At 36.2% G+C, this 18,541-nt stretch overlaps 1 protein-coding gene and 1 pseudogene across 1 annotated transcript in view; both read right to left on the bottom strand.

Annotated features, from left to right (window-relative positions):
- Positions 1-3,158: 3,158 nt before the first annotated feature.
- The window catches only part of Arid4a (AT-rich interaction domain 4A), a 71,942-nt gene continuing 56,559 nt past the window's right edge, over positions 3,159-18,541 (bottom strand). The window contains exons 19-24 of the mRNA XM_077799531.1: positions 18,400-18,541; positions 15,344-16,480; positions 14,600-14,704; positions 9,902-10,108; positions 8,912-9,058; positions 3,159-4,157 (exon numbers count right to left, since the gene is read on the bottom strand). Of these exons, the coding sequence (XP_077655657.1) occupies positions 4,054-4,157; positions 8,912-9,058; positions 9,902-10,108; positions 14,600-14,704; positions 15,344-16,480; positions 18,400-18,541 (1,842 nt within the window). The 3' untranslated portion in view covers positions 3,159-4,053. The remainder of the gene's footprint in view (positions 4,158-8,911; positions 9,059-9,901; positions 10,109-14,599; positions 14,705-15,343; positions 16,481-18,399) is intronic.
- On the bottom strand, positions 10,405-12,597 carry LOC113179457 (translocon-associated protein subunit alpha pseudogene; annotated as a pseudogene).

Below are 18,541 nucleotides of genomic sequence, written 5' to 3' on the forward strand. Positions count from 1 at the left end.
ACCCTTCTTATTCTATTTAAAGAGATACATAATGGGTCCCTTATGAATGAACAGCATTTTTGTTTTGTTTTTGTGCTTGTCAACATGGAAAACAACTGATTTTGTAAAATAAATAAATAAATAAAGGACTAAAAAAATTTCTAGTTTTATTGTGAAAACACTAAAGTACATATTTGCTGGATTGCAAACTCCACTCTAATAGTCACTCAATCTTTATCACTGATAAATGCTACCACAGTGTACCCTTCCTTTAATGGAATAAAAGGCTGTGGGTAACCACATGACAGTGTAGGAGAGAAGGAAAAGCAACTCATCAATTAATAATTTCAGTTGGAGAGGAAATGTTATATAAGTCTATCCTATACTTTCCAAATGATATTTCAACTTCATCTCTTTGGTTTTTTCCCTTTTCCATGCTGGTGATTGATCCCAGGGTCTAGCACTTGTTAGGCAAACACTCTACCATTGAGTCCCATTCCTGGACCTCAATGCCATCACTTGATGAAAACAACCCTGAACACCTCTTTTGAATTTCTGGCTTTGCGTATAAAAATCACTAATAACAAAACAGAAACAATAGCATTGAGAGTAATTTTTCTCAATTTAAACAATTTTTGACTACCTTACTTTATTAGAGATAGGACCAGGCACTTTGTGGGACACACCCATGACTAAGGAGCACTTAAGGAACTCATGATCTAGTAGGGCAGAAGCACACATGGACAAGTAAACATAATAACAAGTAAGCTCTCAGGTAAAACACTACAGGGCAAGCAAGAGGATGATATTCTATGGTGGTGAGAAGTCAGCCAAAACTTCATGGATACGTGGCTCAAGACAGCTCTAGGGACTAGGGTTGTGGCTCAGTATTAAAAGCTCTAGCCTAGCACATGTGAGGCATACAAATAAAAATAAAGGTATTGCATTCATCTACAACTAAAAAAGAAAGAAAGAAAAAAGAAAGACAGTCTGGGCAAGGGATGAGAGTGGCAGAGGAACAGAAGAGCAAGAAGTAGAGATGGGCAGTTGCAAAGTTTGAGCAGTACCTGAATGGTTCTGTTTAACCTGGCCCCGTCCCAGGTCTGCTCTAACCCTGGCTCCTTAGTACCAAATTCTCCTTCTCTATGTGCTTGGAATGCTAGAGGATCCATCTCTCTCCTCCCATTTCCTAGTCAAATAATCCTCACGGGGGCTCAAATTCAGTGTTGCTGTCTTTGCAAAGTCTTCCATACCACCCAAGCAAGCCTTCATACTAGCTGAGCTCTTGAATCAGGTGATCTCATAGCACACCAAAACTTCATATTAGGTCACTTGTTTTAATATCTACCCCACTTGATTACACATTCCATGAAGACAGGGACCTTCTTCAGTCTTCTTAACTTTTGTGGCTCCTGGCTTAGCATAATTAGCATAATACCTGCCACACAGAAGATACTCAATAAATTGTTGATGAATTAATTCTGATAAGGTTTTGTGTGCTGCTGAAGTTAGCTTTAAATGTTTTCATAATTTGATAACTATGTTAGCTTATAGGGCTCATAAGAAAGGTACATATATAAATTAATAGCTTAATCAATATAATTTCCATAATTTAAAGCAATTTCACAAATAGTATGTAGTAGTCTTCTAAATGTGCTAAGTACAACCATCTTTCCTAGTAAAAGACAGTTAAACTGAATATTTAGTACAAAAACAGCAAACAATAAAGGCACACATGGTAAACTAAAATTAAATATCTTGATTTTACAGATAAAACCTTCCATTTTAGTTATTAGAGAGTCTTTGCCCTTTTACTTTCTTAGTCACATGTAAGAACTATCTAAATTTTAGGTAAACTCAAAACATGCCCAATATTTGAACTGTAATGCCTAGTAAACATTCACTTAATTTTATAACCTTTTCCAGGCCCCAAATGAAAGGAATTTTAAGTGTCTATATATTTATTCAATGAATATATCATTTACTCTCTATAGCAACACCCCAATACTTCACTACCAAATTTATATCAATTAGAAGGGATAGACAGTACTCAAACTAAAAACTTAGTTATCTCAGATTTACTGATTTGCCTCTGAAAATATCTCAATGTCTAAATCTAAGGTTGCTTCCTAGTTTCAACTAGATTTGAATGACACATTTTTTATTTGTATAAGTACTAGAAATATTTAATTAAAAGGCTGAAGAATACACTGAAATGCTTTGTTTTGTGAAATCTGATTTTTCCAACTATAAAGTTACTGGCATTTGGGGAAAAAGCAACAACTTAAATGAAAACTAAAAATATAAAGCCTATGTTTAAAACATAGCCTTTATTAATACTGACCGCTGAGCTCCATTTTTATTTTACATTGAAATACTTCTGCTTTGCAAAGAAAAGACAGAAAAGTGCATTTTACAAGAGTACTTTTTTTTGTTTTTAATTCTCTGAGAAAATGGAAGGAATCTGAATCACAAGTTCACAATGTGGTAAAATGAAATTAAGAAACAATGATTTCAGTAATGCTATGCCATCACTAGTGTTTAGCTCTGACTTTGTTCTTATAAATCAGATCCTGATATACAGTCTAGAGCATCTAGGTTATACTCTACAGCGTATTAAACACAGAAAAGGAGGTTTAAAAAAAACCCCTTTCAATGTACAAACATGAATTTAAAAATTGCTTTTAAAAAATCACTTTTTACATAATGTATATGCAAAACTGCTTTAAATACATGATTTTGGAAGAATTATTTACAAAATGTATCAGCCTGTGGAACAATTCACAGACAAAGCATACATAGTTGCTTTACTTAGTTGTTGCATCTCAACTTTGGGAGATATAAATTTATTCGGCAGTATAGCAAACATAAAACTGTGACAAAATTTCTGAAGGGCAACCAAAAATTTGATCCTTAAAACAGTTTAAATACTAGGACTGCCAAAGTTTCTAAATAAGGACATACTTCAATGATCCAGATGCCCATTTATAGTTCTATTCTGTTTGAAGGACTGAGACAGACTCCCTTCAGTACAGGCCAGGCTGCTGGAGGTACCTCCTGTAAAAGGGACAGCTGAGAGCTAGCGTCATCCAAAGAGTGAATTAACCTAGAATTTTCTTTTTTTCAATTTTATTAATATTTTAAAAAATACATAAAAATACAACATCCAATGTCTGAATAAATATATTTAACAAGTTGCAAGATAATACCTTATTTTACACAAAATTTTCAGCTTTAGAAATCTTGTTAAATAACTTCATTGTTGTTATATATTTCATTTTTGTATTTTTGTAACAAAATAAAAACTCTGAAATTACATAGAAAAAAGACAAAATATTTTTGTCAAGGGATAAGATAGTCCACTGAAAACTTATTCACAATTCCACTGTAAACATTAATAAACATTAAAATATTTGCATAATTGTGTGCTCAAAAGTCCTATAAAAAGTGGAAGACTTATTACAACTGTAGTTTTCAGTCAACTACACTTCCTTTCACAATTTATTTTGTCCCATTTACACTTTTAAACCTGGGCACACTGCTGAACATATACTTTGGCAGTTCTAAATAGCAAGTGCTTCCACAGAAATTAAAAAAAAAAAAAACATCAACAACAATAAAAAACACAACATAAATCCCCTACTCACCAAGTGTACAAATACATCTTAGTGAAAGTGCAGCAGTATCTATTCAGCTGGATAATATTTTGATGTTTACCATGTGCACTTGCTTGTCTATGATTTCTATAACACCTGAAAAGCTTTATTTTACAAATTCAAATTTGCTAAGTGCCCTTTTTTTCTATATCACAAAAAATGAAAAAAATAAAGAGGAAAAATTATAACAAATATGGCAGGCTGCCTAACCTTCAATTATTAATCAGCTTTTTTTTTTTTTTTTTTTTGCAACAAGATAAAACAAGAGAGAAGGGAATAGATACAATCCAGCCTGGAAAAGTACACAGGATATACTTAGCAATGTCAAACCAGTTGAGTGCTCTCTGTGGTTGTATTTCAGGGTTTTGGAATTTATGTCCATGGCAGCAAACTGCTGGGAAGGCAGAGAAAATGTTTATCACCTGCATTCTACAGCAAGGACATTTTGTGGGGGAGATGATGATGAGGGACTCATTCCAGTGTCTGATGAAGCAGATGACATAGAGGCTCCTGCATGAGACACTGTGGAATCAAAACAATGATGTTAGAGTCAGAAATGATCGCACAGAGATACCTAGTGGATGGCAAAGTAGAAATAAGATTCTTAACACTATTTTCTTTATTCATTGGTCTCTTCAGTGTTACATGATGGGATAACAAATGCCAGCAAATATTTTGTTTGACTCGAGTGAAATCAGTCCTTGGTCAGTTATGTAGCTCAAAAGTTCAAAACAGACACCACAGGGTTGGGAGTGTTGCTCAGTGGTACAGCATGTGTTTGGTATATACAAGGCCCCGGGTTTAATTCCTACCAGTGAAAAAGGGAAAGAAGAAGAAGAAGAAGAAGAAAAAGACACCACAAAATGTAAAGATTAGAGAGATTAAACTTTTAAACCCCTACTTGAAAGACCCCAGTAAAGGACTTGGCTTGACCTAAATCAGAAACATCCAGAGAATTTCCGTAAATATCAGCTATCACAATTGTGCAAGTTATGGCAATGTGGGTGTATGATTAGGGGAAAATCCTCAAATACCTTTAACCTAATTTTAGAGAGAAAGTGTTTTGCCAGTTTTCAGACTTTTTCCTTTATTTTCCCTTTTTGCTTTTATCTTCTTTTTTTTTTTTTCAAAACTTTCCTTCTCCAATCCTTTTTTTTTTTTTTTTTTTTTTAATGGTACTGGGGATTGGATCCAGGGGCACATTACCTAAACTGAGCTATATCCCCATATCCTCAGACCTTTCTACTTTTCAAATTCTGAAATAGGGTCTCCCTAAATTGTTGAGTCTGGCCCTGAACTTGTGATATTTCTGCCTCAGCCTCTCCAGTCACTGGGATTAAAGGTATGTGCCACCATGCCCAGAGCTTCTCCTGCCAATCTTTGCCTACTCGTTCCTATTTAAAGTTTTAAATATTATTCAACAGTATCTGTGTACTGGGCATGTGGCACATACCTATAAAGTAATCCCAGGACTTAGAAAGCTGAAAAAGGAGGATTGCAAATTTGAGGTCAGCCTCAGCAATTTAGCAAGGCCCTAAGCAACTTAGTGAGACCCTGTCCCAAAATTAAAAATTTAAAAAGACTGGGGATGTGACTCAGTGGTAAAGCATCCTGGGTTTAATCACCAGTCCAAAAAAAAAAAAAAAAAATTTGTAGATGTGTGTGATTACCAATAGGTATGTTATTCATTGTAAAAGATTCTTGTTTGTATGCTAGAAATCACTTAGTCTCAATTTAATAACTTACTATAAAAATTTCCAAAGAAGAAAAAAGGAAGGAATCTTTTTAGTTGCCTGAAACTTACATCACCATTAGGAAACTGAACCCAAAGAAGTGGGGAGTTCTCTGAAGAAATTTATTAATTTGTTCTTTTCTTCTTTTTGTGTTTAAAAGTACTATAAAGACTTCTATGCTAAAATTTTTTTAAAGAAAAGGACAGAGTCTGATCGCTTTCCAGTTTGCTCCATGCTATTCCCAGAAACTAAAAACTGCTGGAGCCAACTGTGTTGGCACATGCCTGTAATCCCAGTAACTCAGGAGGCAGAGGAGGAGAATTACAAATTCGAGACCAGTCTCCCTGATTTAGCAAGACCCTGTCTCCAAAGAAAAACAAATTAAAAAAGGTCTGTGGATGGAGCGCAGGGGTAGAGCACCCCTGGGTTCAATTCCCAGTACCAAAAAAAGGCTGGATTTGAGTGATTCAAGACCACGCGACACAAGTTATTTTATCAGTAATTCCTTCTAAATCTTTACCGAGGGCAGAAAATTTGTCTCCATAAAGCCAAGCCTGTCAGTTAATTCACCTTGTACTTAATTATTTTCAAGATGAACTCCTGGAGCCCTTCTGCCTGCTTCTGTTCCATCCTATTTCTGGAGTAGGTGCTTCCCAGGTTTGCTATGCAGCGGTCATCCTACAGCTTCCATTCGCCATCCCATCCCCCTGAGATTTTCCTTTTCTATTTTTCTCTGTGGGATTGCCTATTTGCTGGACTGCATATCGTTTCTTAGCTTGGCTTCTAAATCTGACTTAAGAAACTTGATGCTGTTCTGAGACTTATGTCTTTCAAATGTACCTTCATAAAGTAAACTTTTAGAAATCTTTATCCACAGGATTCTAAAATTTCAAGACATGCTTTGCTATTACCCTTTCCCTGTCCCCTCATTCTTTATAGAGGGTACGGTGAGTCCTTTCAATCTTCTAGTTTCATTTCCTCCAGTTCTGAATTGTTTTTGTTTTTCTTGTACCAGAGATTGAACCCAGGGTTGCTTAACCACTGAGCCACATCCCCAGCCCTTTTTAATATTTTATTCTGAGGGCTGGGGCTGTGGCTCAGTGGTAGAGCACTTGCCTAGTATGTGTGAAGTACTGGATTCAATCCTCAGCACCAAATTAAAAAATAAAAACATAAAGTTAGATTTTATTCTGAGACAGGATCTCAATAAGTTGCTTAGTGCCTTGCTAAATTGCTGAGACTGTCTTTGAACTTCTGATCCTCCTGCTTCAGCCTCCCAATCCGCTGGGATTACAGGCAAGTGCCACTGTTTCTGGCCCCTGAATATTTTTTTTTTTTTTAAAGATAGAGTGAGAGAGGAGAGAGGGAGAGAGAGAGAAAATTTTTTAATATTTATTATTTTTAGTTCTCGGCGGACACAACATCTTTGTTGGTATGTGGTGCTGAGGATCGAACCTGGGCAGCACGCATGCCAGGCAAGCGCGCTACCACTTGAGCCACATCCCCAGCCCCCCTGAATATTTTTAATAGTGTACCTTGGTGGGGTTCTTTTTTTTTGTCTTTTTTGGAACTGGGGGTCGAACCCAGGGCTTTGCGAATGCAAGGCAGACGCTTTGCCACTGAGCTACATCCCAGCCCAATAGTGTACCTTTTGCTTTAAAAAAAAAAAAAAGTTATACTGTTTTCCCTCAAGTTCCTTTTTGGTCTCTTTATCTACTTTAGCATCTGTTTTATATACAGGCTTTCCTCAATTATCTGATCATGTGGCTCCCACATTGAAGAGAGAGGCATCAGGAGGCTAACTGGAAGCTGTCTATGAACACTGAGGCTTTTCAACATATGCAATGCACATGCACTGATTAGCACAGATTTACTTTCTGGTACAGGAACATCCAAATGTTGGTATTTATGTTAGGTCTTTCTTCCTGTGGTGGTCAATTTCTTCAGAATCTCCTCCCAGGAATGGGCAAAAACTTGGCTACATCTTTCAGTGAGCCAAGAGGATCAAATCCTAGGCTGGAAGATGGACGGAGTCTTACTATTCAGTGTTCAAACTTTTTGCTCAATCTATAACTTTTGATTCAACCTTACTCTCACTTCTAGGTATGGCTGATGTCCCTGAGTCTATAAACCTACTTTCTGTTAAGTTAATCTCCTGTTTTATCCTGGACATGAGGAAAGCCGTAACCTTGTTTTACAGAGGGGGATAGGAGGATCTAATTTCTCTTTCCATTTTCACCCAATCTCTATTTTTTCGGCATCGTCCCACATCCCTGCCTTCAGAGCTTTTCTGGAATCAGGTGGTATGAACTGGCTTGCTGCTTGTTTTGTCTCATTGAATTGTCTCATCTGCTAGGAGAGTTACAGTAGTCCATTGGCTGCTCAGCTATCAAAAGACATGCTGTTGACATTTCTTTTCTCCTTTAGTCAGCTGTCTATTCTCTATTCTTCCTAGGTATAGAGTTTTAAGTTTTTTTAATGAGTAAACCATTATTTATCCATCCATCCCTATTTATGAATGTTTAGGCTATTTTCCATTTTCCTGTATTTCAAAACAGTGCAGTAAAGAACATCTTTGTATAGTTGGTTTTGGCCACAGGAATAAGGATTTCTCTAGGTTTGAAGGATACACCTAGAAAAAGAATGTATTCTGCATGTTTTTAGTTTTTGTGGGTACAATAGTTCTCTAGAAATAGTTATACCAAAATTGTTCTTTCATAAACAGTATATAAATTCCAGTTATCCACATTCTCTCCAACACATTTAATTAGAAGTCAACCCTACACTTTATTTTGTGTGGTGTGTATGGTGCTGGGGATCAAACCCAGGGCCTCCTGTGTGACAGGCATTCACTCTACCACTGAGTCACATTCCAAGTCCAACCCTTCATGTTGTTAAGATCTAACTGGGATACTTTATCCCTTTAATGATTACTTCAAAGTATCCTGTCCTTCCACTAACTCCTACACTGGTTAATGTAATTCCTGGCTGTCCTTCTAGATATTCACATTTTTGAGATCAAAGTCTGCACTCATTTAATTCATCTTTTCCATTCTGCCAACTGGCAGAGCACCTAGCACATGATGAAGTAGTCATTAATGATGGTGAACTGCACTGAATTATACTACAGTTGCTTAGAAAATGACTTACTGCCCCAGCAAGATAATCCCCTTGAGGATCAGCCTTATATCTTATTTATTTTAATTACCCTCATAATAACAAATACAGTGTCTGTGAATAGGCACTCAATAAATTCCTGTTGATCAAAGAGTAAATTTCAGAGAAAGTCAGATCTTCTGGAGAACCCACCACATTTAGTAAAATAAAAAATTGTACAACTTAGTTCATACTCCCTTTCGGAGGTCTCATACTGACTAATTCAGCTGCTAACCCATTCACTTTAGTAAAGGCAACAGAAGAAAACACTAGGAATCTAAAAGCAACAACTAATAAATGTATATACCATATTCAGAGAGTGACAAACAAATCTTCTAAATTGATAGTATATTTGGAAAAAAAATGAGAAAAAATTAATAAAATTACCTTCTCTGTCTTTCTTTTTTAATCTTTTTCTTCTCCTGTCTATGGTTGCAACTTCAGACTTCAAAGACATGTAATATTTTCTGATTTCCTGTAATTTTTCTTGAAGAAAAGAGATTCTCTCTGTACTATTCATATTATCTAATTCATCTAAAAGGGAAAAAATTTATTTTAAAATCTATGACAAAAAAGATAGCAGTTCTATCAAAAATCTAAATCATAAGTGAACAAAAAGTTTAGTTTATTAAAGCATACCATAATAAGCTCAATAAGGCTCTTTAAAAAGGTAAGTTATGAATTAAATTCATGATTAAGCATCCTTACATATCCAAAATTTCCATACTCAACATGCATTACATAAATGAACACAAAGTAACCCTTATCTATATATAAGTATTATTTTAAATTACTGATATGACAAAAGGCGCCTCAGTTTAATCAATTTATATCAGACTGGTTCTTTTTTTTGGTACTGGGGATTAAACCCAGGGGCACTTCACCACTAAACCACATCTCCTGCCCTTTATTTTATAATTAGTGACAGGGTCTTACCAAGGCACTTAGAGTCTTGCTAAGGATGGCCTCAAACTTTTGATCCTCCAGAGCCGATGGGATCACAGGTGTGCGCCACCACACCCGGCCATGTGTCTTTTTTTTTTTTTTTAAAGTTATACATGGGCACAATATCTTTATTTTGTTTATTTATTTTTATGTGGTGCTGAGGATCGAACCCAGGGTCTCACACATTAACAGGCTAGTGCTCTACTGCTGAGCCACAACCCCAGCCCCATATGTGTCTTCTTAACTGACAATCTCATCAATATTTATCAAGTTAATCTTATAAAAAGTTACAGATTTGTATTTAAGATAACAAGTAGTGATTAATGATTTGGAATACATAAATAATTTGTTAACCATTATTCCTTATTAAGTTGGCATTTTAAATATACTCCACTTTACAATATATATTCATGCTATCCATAAGCTGCTTACTGAGTTGAAAGCTCCACTTATATGTCCTAGGAGATGAATTTGGATGTTTTTCTCTGTGTTTCTCTTTCTCTCCATCTTTGATATGAGGGGAGATTCTTGCAGGTGATCGTGTAAGCTTCTGAGGCTTAGACACACTAAGGTGTTTCACTGGGGTACATTTACTTGAATTGTCCACAGCTGGGAGATCTTCACTATCACTGCTTTGTCCTGTAACAACAACAACAAGTTTACTTGGAGACTATAAATGATAAAAACCTAAATGCAACAGACTCAGCAGTTACACTTCTTTTTTACACACACATAGATTTTAATGATTTCAAAAAAAAATGTTAATTTAGAAAAAAAAATGCAGTGCATTTTCAGCAATATTATTGCCAGAGACTCTGTCTGCTCAGTCCACACATAAGTAGTAGTTGCCTTCTATGGTGATATGGTTTCTCTGTACTAATTCCCAAAACATTACAGCAGGGAAGTATAGACTGAATTGTTGCACAAAGGAACATTTACTCACCAGATCCCACCGATCTCTCCTGTACCCGCTTCCTGGGCAGCCTTCCTGATGAAGCTTTATTGATTTGATTCAAAGTTTCTTGAGGAATCCAACTCATGTCAACATCATTCTGACTTGATGTACCCATTTCTACTTTCTGTATGTGTCTCTTGCACTTTCTAGATTCTAGGAGTTGATGAAGGCCAACACCAGAAGTCCAAGACCAGCAAGGAACATATACATAATGTTTCTCCATCTAACCCATCTTCTCTTTTAATAACTGTAACCAGTTGATTGAAGACAGCATCTTGGAATACATTGCCATTCAAGTCTTTGTAGTTCAGATTGATGACCAGACCAAAGGGTCATCTACCCATGGGCTCTGCAGGAATGAATACTCAAAACTGGCCTGTCTCTGGGGTGGTACTACAGTGTTCAGAGGAAGAACTTTGAAATTCTGGATATAAAACTGATAGTCTTGATGATAACGAAATGAGGCATCTAGGGATTCGACAATAAAATCTTCTGTACCCTTGTTTGTAAAGCCTACCAAGAACCTCACTATGTTATTTGCTGGAAAATCTTCTCCTTTCAGAAAAAAGATAGTTGTATCTGCATTTGGTGATGCTTCAGAAGAAGATAAATCTTCTTCCTCTGATTTATCTTCTGCCAAATCTGTGGGTTCATCTTCTTCTACCTCAGCTTCATCATCTTCATGTTCAATTATTGAATCTTCCACTGTTTCTTCATCCTCTCTAAGATACTGAGCCACTGCTAATGAGCCAGCAAGAGAAGCAGAAGCAGGCGGGAGCGGAGTCTCATGGCACTGCCAATCCAGTCCCAGTCAGCGAGTGCTCCTGGCGGCTCTGGCATTACTCTTCATCGCCAGTTATACCTCTTAGTATCATATCGGCAATCTCATATTAGAAGATACTTTTGGTTTTCCCATAAAACACACTGGAATTGTCAATTTTATTTCCTTTTTTTTTTTTTCAAGCTCTACCCCTTACCTCTGACCTAACTTCACTCTCTAAAGCCAACCTTGCCTTCTACTAAAAAGGCAAAGTTGAGGTTTACACATTCAATTTCCAAGCCCCTTTCCTACCTGTATTTGTCCTTATTGTCTTTTTATTTTTATTTTTTGGTTTCAAAAAAGAGTTTCTGGACAAACTGATCTCTTCAGCTACGCTCTTAAGACCAGCTGTACCAGCTCCTCTCCAACAACCAATGTCAACTGTCTGTATTCTCTTCTTTGGTTCCCAGAGTGCACAGCATGCTTAGATCTTTCCACCCTTGGAAAAAGAGAAGGAGGGAAGAGGAGAAGACCTCGCCCTTTAACTGGCACCTCTTTTCTTTGGAAGAGAAACTCTTGTTAACCTGACTTCCATAGTCTAACCACACCTCTATGCTGTGGTTGGGGTCCCAAACTTAAACTACTGGTTCAACTCAATTATGTATTTTAATCCTACTTGAATATTCTACAGCATTTGAAACTTCTTATTCAAATCTCCTAGTGTTTACTAACTTCAATTTATCTCTGGTGAGTTTCCACACTCTTCCTCCTGGCCCACATAAAGGGTTATGCCACACTGTTTTTGTTCCTTTTTCTGCTCATTCTTTTAATTCTTTCATGGTAATCTCATTCTCTTTTGAGTCTCTGACAACTATCTTCTAAAATCCGACTGATTTCTAAGCCCAGATCCTTATTTCCCTAATATTGGGTACCTTTAAACATTCTCCAAATTTCTCTTCCTATAGCCTGCTACTACTCCCATATTCCATATCTCAGGTAACTAATTCCTCATACTTGACCAATCCTAATGATTTTATTTATTTATCTTACTAACTAAATCCTAGTGGTTTTATTTACCAAATCTCTTTAATTATTTCCTCTTTCACTGCTTTTTAAACCAGATTCTAGTAAAATTAGTCATGTCCTTTCATCCTTTTTTTTTGAACCAGGGATTGAACTTAGGGGAACTCGACCACTTAGCCATATTCCTAGCCCTATTTTGTATTTTATTTAGAGACAGGGTCTCACTGAGTTGCTTAGTGCCTCACTTTTCCTGAGGCTGACTTTGAACTCGTGATCCTCCTACCTCAGCCTCCAGAGCCTCTGGGATTACAAGCATGAGCCCTTATACCTGGCCTCCTTTTTTAATCTTCTAAACTTTGTATCTGAAATAATCTTCAAATCTACAAACATTACCCATATTATTTTCTCACCCAATTGCTACACTAGAGTACTTCAGTGTGTGATATTTCTATAGACAACATTCTCTGTGTCAGTTATCTGCTGCTGTATTACAAATTAGTCCCAAACTTAGCAGTTTAAAACTGCAAATGTGTTCATTATCTCACACAATTTTTGATTATCAGAATCTGGGAGCAGATTGTATGGTCTGGCTCAGGAATCTTGTGAGGTTACACTTGAACTGTGAGCCAGGGCTTTTGTCTTTTAAGACTTGACCGAGGCTGGAAGATATTCTTCCAAAGTGGCTCACTCACTCTCTCAAGCTATTGGTACAATGCCCCCAGTTCTTCAACATACAAGCCTCTGGACAAACTGCTTGAATATCTTCCCAATAGCAGACTTCCCCTAGAACAAGCCATCCAATGGAGAATAAGAAGGAATTCGGTGCCTTTTATGACCTATTTTCCAGAGTCACACTCTGTCACTGCCACTTTGTTAGAAATGGGACATTGAGTTCATCCCACACTAAATGGGAGGGGATTTAGGTTTTCTTTCTTTCTTCTTCTTTTTTTAAATATTTATATTTTAGGTGTAGATGGACACAACACAATGCCTTTATTTTTATGTGGTGCTGAGGATCAAACCCAGGTCCCGCCCGTGCTAGGCGAGCGCTCTACCACTGAGCCACAATCCCAGCCCCTAGGTTTTATTTCTTGAAGAGAAAAGTATCAATGTATATGTGGATATTTATTAAAATACCACACTCCTACAGAATGATGATAAAGCATCAATATCAGAAAGTTAGCACAGATATATTACTATCATCTAATCCTCAGATCTCCAGTTGCCCCAATTATACCCTTTATAGCAGTAGTATCCAGGTGAAAATCATGTATTGCATTTAGTTGCCACATCTCTGTCTCTAAAGTCTCCTTCATGCTGGAACATTTCCTCTTTCCTCAATGTTCATGACGTTTTTAATTTTGAAGATTATAGGTTAGTTATTTTACAGAATATCCTTTAGCTTAAATTTGTTGATGCTGCCTCATGATTAGATTCACATTATGCATCTTTGATAGGAATATCACATATGTGGCTGCTAATGTACAGTGGGACACTGTTTCAATAAGGATGACAAGGTAGTGACTACCAGGCTTGTCCACTGTAACATTACTCACATTCCCTTTGTAATTCCTAAGACTTTTATATACTCATCTCCTATCAAGCTCTTTTCCTTAGACTACACTGTATAGCTGACAGTAACCCCTGACTATTAAAATGCCTTTTATCCTGTGTAAATCATATGTTCTTTCCTTGAACTATGTGTCTGTTGTAACCTAGAACTTCCTTTTCAGACTTGTATGAAGGCATATTTTAGAGGTTAAACTTTTAATCTGTCAAAATCAATTGCATTTATTTCTACCACATTCTCTTATTTAATTTTATTCATTGCACAAAATTTTTTTCATGTAATCTAATCCATTCATATAGATTTACTAATTTTTTTAATCAATAAGAATTTCCCTTATTTCTCCATGTTTTAAAATTACCATACTATCTACAAATTAGCTTTTTTTTTTTAGCTCAGAGGAAAACATTCCCTGCAAAAATGTAAATTTATCTACTTTTTTTTTTTTGGTGTGTGTGTGTGTGTGTGTGTGTGTGTTACTGGGGATTGAACCCAGGGCCTTGTACATGTAAGGCAAGCACTCTACCAACTGTGCTATATCCTTAGCTCCTTTATCTATTTTTAACACCAGAGTAATTGTATTTTTTGAGTCCCTAAAATGTTGCACTAATATTAAACTGCTTTCCATAAGAAATACACAAAAGTATAAAAAATAATTACATCTATCCCAGTTCTAAGTAAAATTGATATGTACCTTCAGATTAAAGTTGATGAAAAAATATAATAAACTAGATTTATTTTTAAACAGACACAAACCAGGATCAAAACCAGCAAACTGCTGAAATGACTACCACCCTACAGAAGCCAGCACTGAAAAGCACTGACCTGCTCCATTCTTGTCATTTTTGGCTACAGCACTTGTTCGCTTTGGGGTGCGCTTTTGTTTTTTTGCCATTAATCCACTATTTCCATCGCTTGGCCTTTTCTGACCTGAAATAAAGGGAAAGAGATAATTTGAAAACAACACAAAAAATATTTTATTATATAAATTGAAAATTATATAATTTGAAAACAACACAAAAAACATTTATTCATCTATGTACTCTACATTTACTTCTATATAAACCCTTTTTTATTTTGGTACTGAGAATTGACCTCAGGGACACTCGACCACTGAGCCACATCCCCAGCCCTATTTTGTATTTAATTTAGAGACAGGGTCTCACTGAATTGCTTAGTGCCTCGCTTTTGCTGAAGCTGGCTTTGAACTTGTAATCCCCCTGCCTCAGCCTCCCAAGCCGCTAGGATTACAGGCGTGCACCACCACTCCTGGCTATATATACATTTTTAAAGATTATTTATTTATTTATTTTAATTAGATATATATGACAGCAGAATGCACTTTGATTCGTTGTACACAATGTAGTGTTGCACCATATGTGCACTCATACATGTACCTAGGGTAATAATGATCATCGCATTCCACCAGCTTTCTTGCCCCCACGCCCCCTTAAATACACATTTTTAAAAGAGAAAAGAAAAAAAGATGGTACTTAAAAAATCAGCAGTACCTGAAACTCTTAACTTTTACTTTAACACAAAGGCAAGTGTTTCCCTGGCAAGCCTTACCTTTCTCCCTGCTCTCTCGTTCCTGTACAATTATATTGCAAGTACCAGTGGCAGCACTGGCTTCAAATCCATTTGCTGATTCCCTCTCACAGAGACCTTCTTGAGACTCTTCAGCAATGCTGTCAACCTCAATCGTTATGTCGCTCTCACTTTTTACACTTCGAGACTCGTCCTGAGAGAGAGTAAGTGGTGAAGCTACTGAGAAGTTATGCTGAGCTGCAGGAGGGAGGGCAGGTGGGACAGAAACCAGGGAGTTGGACTCAGAGCTCTCAACTACCACCTCCTCAATGCTGGTCTTTTCCTTCTCATCCAGATCATCCAAATCTACTTCATGGCACACCAAGGTTTCGGGCCCAATCAGAGGCATTGCCTCTTCCTCTTCTTTCAGTGGTGTATTCACAGTTTCTTCAGCTGGACTATCAAGTTTTTCACCACTGGACTCTTGAGCACATTGGTTCGACTCTGCTGTTAATGATGGCATTCCTTCATTTTCTGTTTCAAAGTGCTGTTCGAAATTTAAGTTTTTTATTCCCTCAGATCCAATACAATCACCAGTCCTTTCTTGAGACACACTATTTGTCATTTCTGTTCCATTCTCCAGTCTTATTTTTTTCTCTGGTGATGACTGTCCTAATATTTTCCTTTTCAACTTTTTTTCTTTCCCATATTGGTCAATTTCATCTTCAGTAGCACAAGAAAAGTTTTTACCGTCTAATGAGGAAAATTCAAGACTATGAGTTTCTATGTGAGGTTCACTTCCTGCTTCATCCGGGCTAAATGATGAAATCTTTATAATTTCTAAAGAAAGATCTTTTGTTTTGCTTCGCCTTCCCTTTCCTTTAGGAGATTTTTCTGCCTCTTTCTTAACTTCTTCTACTTGTTCCACTTTGTTTCCAAATATCTGCACTATTTGTTCATTCTCTCCAACTTCTAACTTCAGGGTTTCTAAAGGCTGCATTTGAGTCCTATCATTTTCTTTTAATATATGTGCAGCAATCTTTGGATTTTCTTCATCTAGTTTATCATCATTCAAATTTTCACTTTTTTCGAGTTCTTCCTTAATATCAGGAGAGAGTTCTTCATTTATCAAATTCTTTTCTAAAGGATCTTCTGTTTCACTATCAGATGAGCAAGAGTCTGCAAGAGAAAAAATTATTATACTATACAGGCTTTTACCTTAATTACCAATGTAATCTTATAACAAAAATCTTACAACATATAATCAAAACCCTTAATCATCTACTTCCAAATACTCCCCACACAAATTTCCTACATAAAATAAGCTATAACATTTGTGACAAAAATTTAGAAGAAGGGGATTTCAAACTAAACTCTGTGAAGATACAGTAAATAGCATATTACTATCTCAATGATATATAAAAAGCTGTTTGGTCATTTTCCTTAGTATCATATTTAGGTTACAATAGCATGTAGCAAAGTCAAATGACAAGTACTAAGAAGTTAGTATGTTAAGCAGTTTGATCTAAGATCTAGTATGTACTAATATTAACCATTTTGGGTCCTAAGAAGGGAATATATGACATTCCATTTTAAACAATTCTGGAAAGATGACTATTTAAAATGAGCAATGTAAATACTCAAAACTTTAAATAGACAAAAAAGTACAAGAAAAGGCACCTACTTGCAAGTAAAATTACTTTTCTTTACATTAGAAAATCTTTAAAATAATAGATTAAGGGGGGTTCTAAAGTTGTATAAGAACTGTAAAACATAAAAATCCTGCCCATATGATGCTTATATCCTAAACAAGTTCAAAAAGGCAAACAATATATTTTTTTAAGTGAAAAAGTATAAAGTTTCATTTTGTGGTTTTATCATAAAAGAATATAGATGGGGGTTGTTTTGTTTTTGCTTTTTGTGTGTGGTACTGGAAATTGAACCCAATGGTGCTTCCCCTTTCTTTATTTTGAGACAGGTTTTGACCAAGTTGCTGAGGCTGGCCTGGAACTTGTGATCCTCCTGCCTCAGCTTACCAACTAGCTGGAATTATAGGCATGTGCCACCATGCCTGGTTTAGAATTCATTTTTTTCATGTTTAAAAAACACCACAACTTTTATACAGAAGTTTAATAAAGCTGCTATGGATAATTCTGTAGTTTGTACACTGCACAAAAGCATGCCACCTATGGGGTACCTTTTACTTTGTGGACATCCTGTATTTGTATTTTATGACAGCACTCCAGCAGATGGCAGTAAAGAGAAAAGATGTCCTTTTTAATTTGCACTCAAGCACCACATGAACTAATGACAAATTGTAGTTCAGGACAATCTCATGAAGGGAGGGACATTTGTAAGATAATCATTTAAAATTTCTTACATTACATGTAAAAATACACAAAATTAGAAAATTGAGGTGAAAGTAAAAGAAGAATAAAATATGTTCACCTACACGCATCACAAAAGACACACTACATTAGTTTGTGGTCTCTGAACAGCACAGTCTTGGCTTTGCTGAATAACACTAAACTTAACATGGGATACTAGTGCATGCTTTGCAGCAAATGTTGCACACATCAGGTCTCATGGATTGTTAATTAATCCTCCATTAAAACATCACTAGATTTTAAATAAAATCTAGTAGCAAATAAGCATTAGCTTTGAATTAAATTTTGTAATTTAAATCATGAGATTAAAACCTAGATAATTTTTACTATGACTCTCTCACACAACAGTAATTTTAACAACAGTTATGTAACACAGAGTGATGTTTCAATCAAGGATGGTTGCATGTATGATGGTAGTCCTATAAGATTCTATTGCCTAGTGATGCCATAACCATCTTGGTTTATGTAAGTGCATTCCATGATATTAATAAGATTATTGCTGCCTAGTGATACTACAACCATCTTGGTTTATATAAGTATACTCTATGATGTTGCACAATGACAATGCTGTTCTCAGAATGTATCCCCATTGTTAAATGACACATGACTATATATGATTTTTAAAAATCAGTGATCCTCAAAGGTGAGCACCTTCCATTCCATTTGACAGAGGTGAGCTGTCTGGCATAGCACTGTGAACACAGCTGGTACCTGATTTTCCTTCACTGTTTGCTGTCTTAGATAAACCATACGGCATATTTGAAGAAAGGGTTGATTTTAAAGGAGGTCGTCCCCGTTTTGACTTCTGCCTCTCTTCATCCCTTTTTTCATCCTTTTCACTATCTTCTTTATT

Source organism: Urocitellus parryii, chromosome 6, assembly GCF_045843805.1.
Source record: "Urocitellus parryii isolate mUroPar1 chromosome 6, mUroPar1.hap1, whole genome shotgun sequence".
Taxonomy (NCBI): domain Eukaryota; kingdom Metazoa; phylum Chordata; class Mammalia; order Rodentia; family Sciuridae; genus Urocitellus; species Urocitellus parryii.